The sequence below is a fragment of the Fulmarus glacialis genome, unplaced genomic scaffold, assembly GCF_000690835.1.
Source record: "Fulmarus glacialis isolate BGI_N327 unplaced genomic scaffold, ASM69083v1 scaffold10853, whole genome shotgun sequence".
NCBI classification, from domain to species: domain Eukaryota; kingdom Metazoa; phylum Chordata; class Aves; order Procellariiformes; family Procellariidae; genus Fulmarus; species Fulmarus glacialis.
Window position 1 is genome coordinate 39,695 of NW_009201034.1, and position 10,608 is coordinate 50,302.

A 10,608-nucleotide genomic window follows, 5' to 3' on the forward strand; every position below is an offset into this window, starting at 1 on the left:
CCCAAGCAGGGTCAGAGTCATCTCTTGAGACATCAGCCCTCCAAGAGATAAGTGGGAAACTCTCCCCCAGCTTTCAACCCACGTTACTCCTTTTCTATGCAACCTACAGCAGAGGTGGCCAAAGGGCTGTAGAAAACATGGCCAAGTGGAATTGCATGATCATGCATGAAAGGCAGGGGAAAAGGGTTGGAAAGCTCCCTCCCAAGCAGGGTCAGAGTCATCTCTTGAGACATCAGCCCTCCAAGAGATACTGCCCCTTGTCACCAGGGGCAGGAATTAGGATCACAAGCCGTATGAAATCATGTTTACCCCCAAACTTCATCCTTGGCTTTCCAGCCAGCCTGCTGGCAATCCACAAACCATATCCAAATGAAAGTTTGGCTGTGAGTTTTGTCACATTAAAAGTATAGCAAACAAACAAGCTAGCCTCCGGCGCCTTCCTCTGTGCTGGTCTCACACGCTGATCTGTCTCCCGCAGTGGCCTATTTTTGCCAGCAGCTGAGAAGTCCTACTGACCATTTTATAGGTGGGATTGCTTTCCTTCCCTGTTCTTCTGCCCAGAACCTTACTTCTGCACAGGAAACTTCACAGTGGAACTCGCAAAAGTCCTTGGAGAGGGAGTGAGCATGAAAACATGGGAAAAAATTAATCTCAATGGAAATCCTTCACTAATTGACAGGTTGGAATAAGAATGACCATAGACCCCAAACTATGCCAGGCAACCAGTCTGCTCCAGGCACTGCAACCTCACTCAGCCAGCCACATGCCTGGCTGTTTTGCTCTGCCAGCTTTACAAGGCCTAATTAGCACTATTCCTTTTGTTTGTAATTACAAAAGCAAACAGCCCTTGGAGAGTGAGGGAACAGAAGAGGCAGCTCCTTGACTGAGCTTAAGAAAATGTTTTAAATAAGTTTGCCTCTCATCACATGTACTTGAAAATATGAAAGGGATGAACACAAGAGCCCTGGTGAATGGAAAAAGGTTTCCAGGCCAGGTAGAAGCAAGGGGGGGTAGAGACTTGCTACCCAGGGGAGGTATCAGTGCAGGTTAGAAGAGACCATCCCCAGCTGGAACCATTCTCTACCTGGCCTGCAAGAATGGTACACCTGACCAGTTGTGCTCATTGTCAGAGCTGGGAGAAGCACAGTACCCTCCCAAAGTGGCTTTAGAATGAGATGAATCCTCCCACAGCCCATCTCTTCATGATCCTGTTAACCCAGACATGTCAAGGAATTGCACGTAAGAGTTTAAGAGGCATATATAGATCAGCAGGTCTCTCTGCTCTGGAGGCAGAGCATCTCATGCAGATAGCCACAGCCTGCACATACCCTACCCCAGATAAAGCTGCAGAGAGCAACACACTGCCAAAACACAGGAGCACCTCTCCCGGGAGCGCCTTGGCTCCACACCCCATCCCTTCCCCATTCCTGCAGCTCCCACTCCCCTGCAAGGGAGCCATCTGCCTTCCCCCTGCCCCTTCCTGCTCCACCCAGGGTGCAGCCAGCCTTGCCGAGGAGCAGACCTTCTGGTTCCTGGGCTGCAATCGTAGCAGATTACTGGGTGAGTTTCTGCCAGAGGCCACAACTGCCTGACTCACTGCAGAAGATCTGTCCCCACCTATGTCTGCTGTAGATACTCACAGCTAAACAAGCTCCATCTTGGCAGGCAGGCTCCCAAAAGCCCAAGCCCCCCTCTTCCATACACACTGTCCAAATTCTTGCTCAAAAACAAGAAATGAAGTAATGCAGTCCGATTTTCCTTAAAAAAGTCCATTTATTGAAATTGTTTAAACACTTTATACAAGTTCCCAATACAAGCGTCTGCTCCCTGGCTCAGGGTTAATGCAAATACAAAAGCACAGACTTCAACAGCTCTTTAATGTGACCTGAGCTGCCACCTCCTAAGACAAGGTCTCATGAGGCAGCTGCTGTGCACGGGCAATTTCCCATGGAGAAGTGGAAGCCACATGACCCAGCTCCAAGTACAGGCCAACATCAACTCAAGCCTGAAGCAAATGCTCTGGTTGGTTTCTTTTATAACTTTGATTTATGTTGCAGAGAGTCAGGTCAAACAGAGGTACAAGGCTTATACAAACCACCAATGCCATGGTTGTACATTGCTCAGCCCCAGAGGCTCTCCCTGTCTACAGAAAGAAATCAAGAAATATGATGCCTCTGAACACACACACAATTATAAAGCCTGGTCAAAAGCAACCAATTTCCTTCTGTAGAAAAAGCAAAGTTGAGCTTTGGAGAACTGGTACCATCCTTCTCAGAATTGAGACTTAACTCCAGACAGCCTCAGCCAGTGTTAAGTCAAACACCAAGTGACTGACTGGGTGTTTCAGAGGAAGAGGAAGCATTGGGAACCTTTGATGAGCTGCATTATTTTTTTTTTTAGATACGACTTAATATGCAAGGATGGTTTTATCTTTAAAATGCTAGTTTCTTCCTCTTTGGTGAGCTTGGATTAAAAAAAAAATGCCATAACCTTTGGGTCAGTTTCCTTGGAATTTGCCTTCATATCATCACTGAAAGTGTTTACTAGAAAAAAAGACAGGATCAAATGGCAGCATGTGAGGTATCCTTGGGGAAACATCAGGGAGTGGCAGTGCATTCAGTTTGGTTTAACACATTTAGCTGCATAAGGCAAACTGAGATTGGTAACTAAGCCCAAATGAAAAAGACTTAAGGAAATAGGAGTTTGTTAAAAAGTTGCCTGTAACACACACAAGGGGAAAAGCTTCAAGCTCAGTTAGGTACTAGGGTGGGAACATGGAGAAACAATCACTGGCAGCACTTGGTGTCTAAGGAACAGCAGCAACAGCCTCACCAGAGACACCCAGTGAAAACAGAAGGCAATCATTTTTCTCTAACTCCCTGGCACCGGGGAAACCTGCAGCTGCTTTGGGAGTTTCCTAACCTCTGTAGTTACGATTTTGCAGCCTTCGGCTCAGACACAATCAACTTACAAGATCTTGTCAAAAGAGCGATGACATACAGTTAAGCCAAGCCACCTTACACCGCATCTTCTGTTGGCCAACAGCATGTGCATGGACAGCTACAGGTTTCAATTTCTTAAGTCACAGCAATTTAATTGTCTGACCCTTTGTCATGCCAATCCACACAAAGGAGGGTGCTGAAGATGACACCAAGACAACACTACAAGAGCATTTTAGATCTCTTCAAACATTCCTACATGTAAAGTCTTTTCCCTAAAACTGTTTCCCCTTAAGCTATTGGTTTCATCACTTTGTATATAATATATGTTCCTTTAATTTCTACACACACCACTCTGGGCTCTAACTTAATGGGATATGGGACTGAATTGTTACCATCTATTTTTTTTAAAAAAACAACTAAAAAAGCACCAACATCCATCTAAAAAAACAGTATCATTTTTCCCTTTTACTCCCAAATACTAAACTTAACCCAAGCTTGGAGGTTTCATCTTTCCAGTGGCAATACCTATGAACCTAGGCTAGCCTTCCTCCATGGGCTGGGAGAGAAAGGAGAAGTTATGTCCAGTAGCAAAGAGGATTACAAAAATATACACATTTTTGGGAGAAGAGGAAGGCAGAGTCTGAACCCTGCTCAGGACAGTGGCATTGTAGTGTCCTCTCCAAAATGCTTTCACTACCAGTGCTGGCGGTTCCTCTTCTTTGTTTCATTATACATAATCCTTCCCTGTGGAGGGGGCATTTTTTGGATAGCCTCGGGTGGGTGGGTATGAAGTTTCTCTCCGTGGACAGGAGCAGCAGAGGAAGGCTCCCCCCAGCATGGCCAGAGAAGCAGCTGCCCAGCCAATGAAGAGAGCTGATCCAAACTCAAACCTGGGGGAGAAACAAGGAAGGAAGTGAATACTACAAATAGTGCCTCTGGATTACAGTGTTAGCATGCCCACACAAAGCAGAAGGGACCTGAAATTGGGATGCAAGTGGCTTCCTACAAGACAGCAGTTTGGAGCAGCCCAAGACTCAAAGCCCAGAGCTTTGCACACTGGGTTAGTCCAGTCTGTCAGCTCACCCTGCACAGCTGCAGCCCGGCCAGGCTCTGTGCAAACCAGGCTTTAAGTATTTAGTGGAGGAAAAACACAGAAGTCGCAGCAGTTAGGTCTCTGGCAGTGATGCTGCCTTAAGCCTTGGCTTTGTTTTAAGAGCAACATGGATGATGAGATCTGCTCCTAATGCTCCTTCTGCACGGTATGAAGCCAACCCAGCTAGCTCAAGAAATCCCCTTCTTTGTTTTGAGCCGCTGCTACTCAAAACTAAGCCCTGTGAACATTTGTCATGCTACACTGTAGTGTTACATGAAATGGGTCGGTACCTGGTGTTGACAGGGGTGAAAGGGTCATAAAAGGCCCGAGCCACTCTGTTGCCATACCATGACGTGGCCACCAGTGCTGCCAAACCTGCATATGAAGGGAACACAATGTCATGCCTTACTAAGAAACCCAAAATAAACAAAATGACTGCAAAATTGTGTAGCAGAACCAGCATCCAGAGTGATGCTGAGCTATTACTTAGTGCTGGTTGGGAGAGAAATTAAGAAAGGATTTGAGGTCACCCACAGTTACGTTGCACCAAAAGCAGGACTGCTGACAGCCTTTCACTGAAGCAGAGCGTACAGGTCAAACTCAGCTCTGCTAATAGAGATGGAAGGCATGCATTCCATATGGAAAGCATAATGCTGTGCCAAGAGACCTATTTGATGCCTCAAGTGCCAAAGTCCACTAGGGAATTCCCAGCCCAAAATGCTCTTGGAGCCATGACAGCAAGCCCTCCCCATCCTCTCACATCCTACGCAAGATAAATACCATTTAGGAAACGGCACACTTAATGTTACCAACCTGCAATGATGAAGATCACCCCACCGAAGACAGCCATCCGCATCTTCTTCACCTGGTCATCTTCCATGCACTTCATGCATTTCATGCCAGTCACAGCAACAAATAAAGCGACAAGGCCCAGGAGTATCGCAGCCACCATCAAAGCCCGAGTGGCCTGCAGACTGCCTAGAAGACATTAAGGTTTGAGTTACCACAAATAAAACTCTGGATACAAATAGAAATTCAAATTACTGGGCTCAGTAACCATGTGTCAAAATACTCTGCTCTGTTACACAGGATACAACCAAGCACGACATTCCTTTTTAGCTTTAAGCTCCAAGAGACTGTTCATGCATCAGGATCAGAGGACTCTGGCCTCTTCTAAAACAGCCCTTTGCAGGAAATGACCTGGGAATTGCCCTCAGACATCTTTTGTTCCTTGATCATTTGAATCCCAATTGGAAGGACGTATCTGTTTATCAAAAGAAGTATTCAGATTTAGGCTCTACCTTGACAAAGCGTTTAGGCACATGTTTTAATATGAATAGCACCATACATATGAATAGTCCCACAGCAGACAGCAAGGCCCCTTTATTGCTCAACGCTTCCAAAACCTGTCTCTCATACAAATACCTCCGTGCTGATTTAGATATTTTTTGCATTAAATCCTCAGTTTGAGTCCCAGAGGGTACAAAAATACAATTGCAACAGAAACAGGATTTTCCCAGCCAAGTGAAAAATAGCTTTTTTTTTCTGCCTAAAATATTTAGCTTATTTGACTCAAAGATATTCAAATGTTTTAAGAGCCTCTTGTGCTTTTGAAGAATTGGAGCATGGAGTGATGTCTCCCATAGGCAACGGTTGTATTTGCCTGGCTTCTCAGCAGACTCGATGTACTTTATCCAATCTTTGGCTTTATATTGACTCATCTGAAGGCATAGACACACTAACCCTATGTACCTGAGCTACTACTGAATTCAGATTTTCTTGATACCAAATGAGAAAGAAGGTAACGATATAAATTAAGTCATTACTGAAAAAACTCAGGTGACAAAACACCTGAATAGCAGTGAAATAAGAGCCTGAGTTTTATTGCCTGGCAAATCAGGTTTGTCTGAACAGCATGGATTTTAATATACAGTCCCGTTAAGATCTGGGAACAAACAGGGCTGGTTAATCAAAGGAACAAGCTCCCAGGAGCATGCTGTAACCAAGGCAAAAGTGTCCCCTGACACAGAAGGTTATTCAGCAGTGGCACATGTACAGTTTTAGCAAAGTATCACCAGAATCTGTTCTCAAGTCTGGAGCTCACCCCTCAAAGCTCACTGACTCTGCAAAGCACTTCAAGCTTGGACAATTGCAGCTGCGAGATTTACACCCACAACAGAGCACCTGCAAACTCAGTCAGCACTGGTATGGTGAACCCATCAGAGCCTGTGCTACAACCAGCAGGCTCTTTGGTTCAACCTTAAACACAGACAGGACTTCAGATCTGATACTGGCCAGGAGGGTAGCACAGCTGCACAACTATCCCCCGCAGCATCTTTACTACACTTTGCCCCATGGCACTGCTTGTGCAGAGGAAAATTCTTGTGACCCACACCAACAACAGGCTATCAGGCTCTAGTTCTGCTTTAAAACAGATCTGGACCAGCCTCCATACACACAGCCATATTGTTCTGTAAATAGATTATGAAACCAGTTAAAAACAATACAATAAAAAGGCAATATTCAGAGCAATAGGAAATGACAAAGAAGAGACTCTTGGCTTTCTTGGGAAAAATCCCACAGTCAGTTTGGTTAAATGTCATCTCTCACTTCCTTCAAAGGGGAAGGGTGACACACCTCTGCACTGCCAAGGTGTTAATCAAAACCCATCTGCTGCATTGATTACAGAAACCCATTTGCAAAGCTACTTATCACTTTAGCATAAATCACAACAGCAATATCCAAACACATTTTTAAAAGATTTATCTCCAATGTCAGAGATTACACTCAAAAAATAATTTCTAGCTTACGAAAATTATGCCAATTTTCAGAAAGACTTCAGCTGGCAGGTTACCACCCAGACAACCAATTCAGCTGCCATACATTTAAGGCTAAATTGTGCATTACAGCAGCAGCTCTGGAGAGGCCAATGGCTGAACACTAGTTCATACTTTGCACGGGAAAGGGCATTTTTTGCAGAGGTACCAAATCTGTTTCATCAAGTCTACAGTAAGCAGGGCTTAGTCTTGCTGCAGAAGAAATTACTCTATAGGAGAGGGTTTTGAAAGAGTTCTTTCATGAGGCTGAAAATATGAAATGTTATCTCAAACAACTAGAAAACTAGTTATAAGGGTGGGAAGAGACCTCTCACCTTCAAACACGGTACTAAGGGACAAACACAGGAAGGTGCTTGAAAAAGCTTCTATGACCTCAGAAGACCTAGCTATGAAACCTGCTAAAATCTCAAGATGTACAAGTATTAATTGGATGCATGCCATGACAGCTTTGCAGAAGCAGCCGAACAAAAAGCAGCATTGTGAGCATTTCCCAGGGCTGCCCGCTTTCAGCAGCAGACCCTGGAGCAACATCTCCTGGTGTCCTCACCCCTCCCTTATCCATGGCTCCATGGCATAAGAGGACAGAGGAATTTAGGAAACTTGCAGTAGGACAGAAAAACAGGTTGGAGCATTTGCAGAACAGACTGTCCCTTTACCCCAAGAAGTTTTAATGTGACATGACCGTATTAGCCAACCACCCTCCCCTCTGCCTGGCCTGGCTGCCCTGTGCTCATAGCACATGCTGGGAGACAGCGCTTTGGTCTTCCCACCACTTTTGCAATGTGTGCAGTACATTGACTGTGGTTAATCATCATACAAGCTATTAGTTACTATGTAGACATTTACAACCACATTGTCAATGGAAGCTGCACATCCAGAGGCTGAGAAAGCTCATTTAATATTAGTTCTGTTGTTCACATGGGCCTTTCCAGGTGCTTTAAAAATCCCAAATGATATAAGTATAATATTGTCTTAACCTGCTAAACAGGACTGGCTACTCGCAACAAGCAAAGTACTCTGTGGCAACTTAACTTCACAAATTCCATCATATCGGAGAGAAACAGGATTTCCCCACACACTCCTTGCTGTTCCAACTGTCTCACCAACAGGAACAGGTAGGGCAATGCTTGTAGCCTCCCACGCCATACACCACGGCTGTCGGAAAGCCCAGGCAGTCTCAGGAGCCCTTGGGGAAAAAACACAGTCCTGCACAAGGCAAGACAAACTGGCCTCGCACCCAACAACAGCTGTCAGATGGCAACAGTATTTTGTCAATATAAACCACTATTGACTCAGAAGCCAAGCCTTTTTATTGCTGGTTAGTAATGAGAGACCTGGCCTGAAAAGCCTATAGCAAGAAAGCAGCAAGTACTGAAGGACAGAAACTTAAAAACTACTGAGGATGGTTAATAACAAGTGTGAATTCTGCAAGCCATAAAGTACTCTGTAAGTCCACAAAAATGACACAGCAGCTCACACCTGTTTCACATAGTGAAACCCACTTTTTTTAAAACATGCTAACAGTTCTGACTTACTGTTAGTGGGTTTGGACACAAAGTTTATCTGAAGCCTACATGAGACTTTTTCCTTCCCACAACTATCATTACCTGACACAGAAGTAATTGCTAGCAACTGCTTAGTTATAAAAAAAGGACTTCACCAGCATACGTTTGAGGTTATTTTTCTGTCATCACATTTCCTTATTTATTCTGTTTATGTCATCTACATTATAGAAAAGCTGTTGGGAAAGGGCCATGGGATTTTTGTAATGCCTACTTGTAATGCAAAAATGCTGTAATGGCTCTGTGTGCAGATTATTTTCTGATAGGGATGCTCATTGCCTCCCTTGTTTGTATTTAAACTATGGACTTTTCCTTCCCTTCCCATGGGCCTCCATGCAAGCAGGTGATGACAGAATACAGGTGAAACAGGTGCTGTGCAGCTCACTAATCTCTGCAAGGGAATTTCTCCAGGAGTTACAAGCACCCCTGTAGTGTAGGAAGCATGTTACACTGTCCACCTCCAAGAGAAGTCAGCAGCCTTCAAAACCTTCCCACTGGGGTTTCATGAAAGCTGAATCTCCTGGAATGAGTAGGATCTGAGATCCTGCTGTTCTGCCCTGCTAGCATGTGGAAGTTACTTTTGTGCAGCAGGCAAGGGAATGAAGATCTGAGCGAGCAATAACAGCTTCAGAGGTAGCCAGCAAACATCTCTCACACTTTGCAGTCATTCTGGCTGGACCCAAAAGCCTGCTAATGGCTTGGAGGCTTTCAACCCCCTTACCAATCGCTGCAAAGACCCCGCACACCCATCACCATCAGATATTACAGTCTGGACTCCTTCAAAGCACCTCCCCACAAGTCTAGAAGACTGTACAGAGGAATCTGGGCAGGACACAGGCTCAGACAGGGTCACATTTCTTGCCAAAATGGGAAGGCTGGGAAGTCCTCACTGCACGTCCAGTGCAAAAGAGGTGAGTTCGGTAGGCGACAGTGGCCTTGTACTCTGCCTACCCCAAAGCAAATAAGGTTCAATGCCCTCCTGCAGTCACTCAAACAGCAGAGAAAGCTTGCTGGTAAGACAGGTCACACAGTACCGCCACTTCCAGATTCCTGGTCAGAGAAGACCTGGGCAACCTATTTTCCCACGAAGCCTGGAAATTCCCTTACCAAGAGATTTAGTAATACATAGCAACACTAGCTACTAAAGCTGCTTAGAAGCTGCTCGTAGAGCAATAAAGCCAGTGTATTGCAACAGACTCCCATACCCTCTTGCAGACACAACATGGCACTGCACAGGAACAGCCTCGGTGGCATTCCAAGTAACTCTCTACCTTCTCAAAGTGCAGCACAAGTGAGACTGTGCCTGTTTTATCACTTGATCATGATTGTTGATGAGGAAGGAACAGGGATTGAGAAACATGGAGGCAAATTAAACCTTAACCCACATGAAAGCACAGATACCAACCCTCTTGCAGACACAACATGGCACTGCACAGGAACAGCCTCGGTGGCATTCCAAGTAACTCTCTACCTTCTCAAAGTGCAGCACAAGTGAGACTGTGCCTGTTTTATCACTTGATCATGATTGTTGATGAGGAAGGAACAGGGATTGAGAAACATGGAGGCAAATTAAACCTTAACCCACATGAAAGCACAGATACCAGCAGGTTCTAGGGCAAATTAACCCTTAACCCACATGAAAGCACAGATACCAGCAGGTTCTACCTGCTTACTCCAGATCTAAAGATGGAGAGGTGACAAACTATTTGGACACATTTGTCCCTTGTGCTATAGCTTTGTCCCTCCCTGGGCCACGCTCCCAACTCCCCCACCATCAGACAGAGCAGCAGTAACCTGAGCATGAACCCTTCCTTCCCCCACCCATCCTCTTCCCCAGCTCCTGGAACAGGCTCAGCCAGGGTGGTAAAGATGTAGGAGGGAAGATTTCACATTTCAGTGATGCTGTTTGACCCAGAGGGCATCCAAACCCTTGTTTATTTTCTGGGCTAGGGCACAAAGGCTCGTTGTGGATGTACTAGGTTTGGTGATGAAGTGATAGATGAGTCTCAGCTTGTCTCAAGCACAGAACCTCTCCCAGCAAAACCAAACAGGGTGATGAGCATCTTCTGCTAAAACAGCCTAGACAGGACCCAGAACAGCCTCTGCTCTGAACAGGAGAGCATGGTTAGGTGGGGCTGAAAGCTTCCAGAGACAGGTACGAGGGGCCCTTCTCT

At 45.4% G+C, this 10,608-nt stretch overlaps 1 protein-coding gene across 1 annotated transcript; it reads right to left on the minus strand.

The window, feature by feature from the left end:
* Window positions 1-2,962: 2,962 nt before the first annotated feature.
* Window positions 2,963-9,381, minus strand: LOC104073856 (claudin-1-like; the record flags this gene model as incomplete). Its single annotated transcript, XM_009573787.1, has 4 exons — window positions 2,963-3,832; window positions 4,326-4,410; window positions 4,849-5,009; window positions 9,325-9,381. Coding segments are annotated over 4 exons (466 nt in total), but the record flags the coding sequence as incomplete, so codon positions are not given.
* Window positions 9,382-10,608: the final 1,227 nt, after the last annotated feature.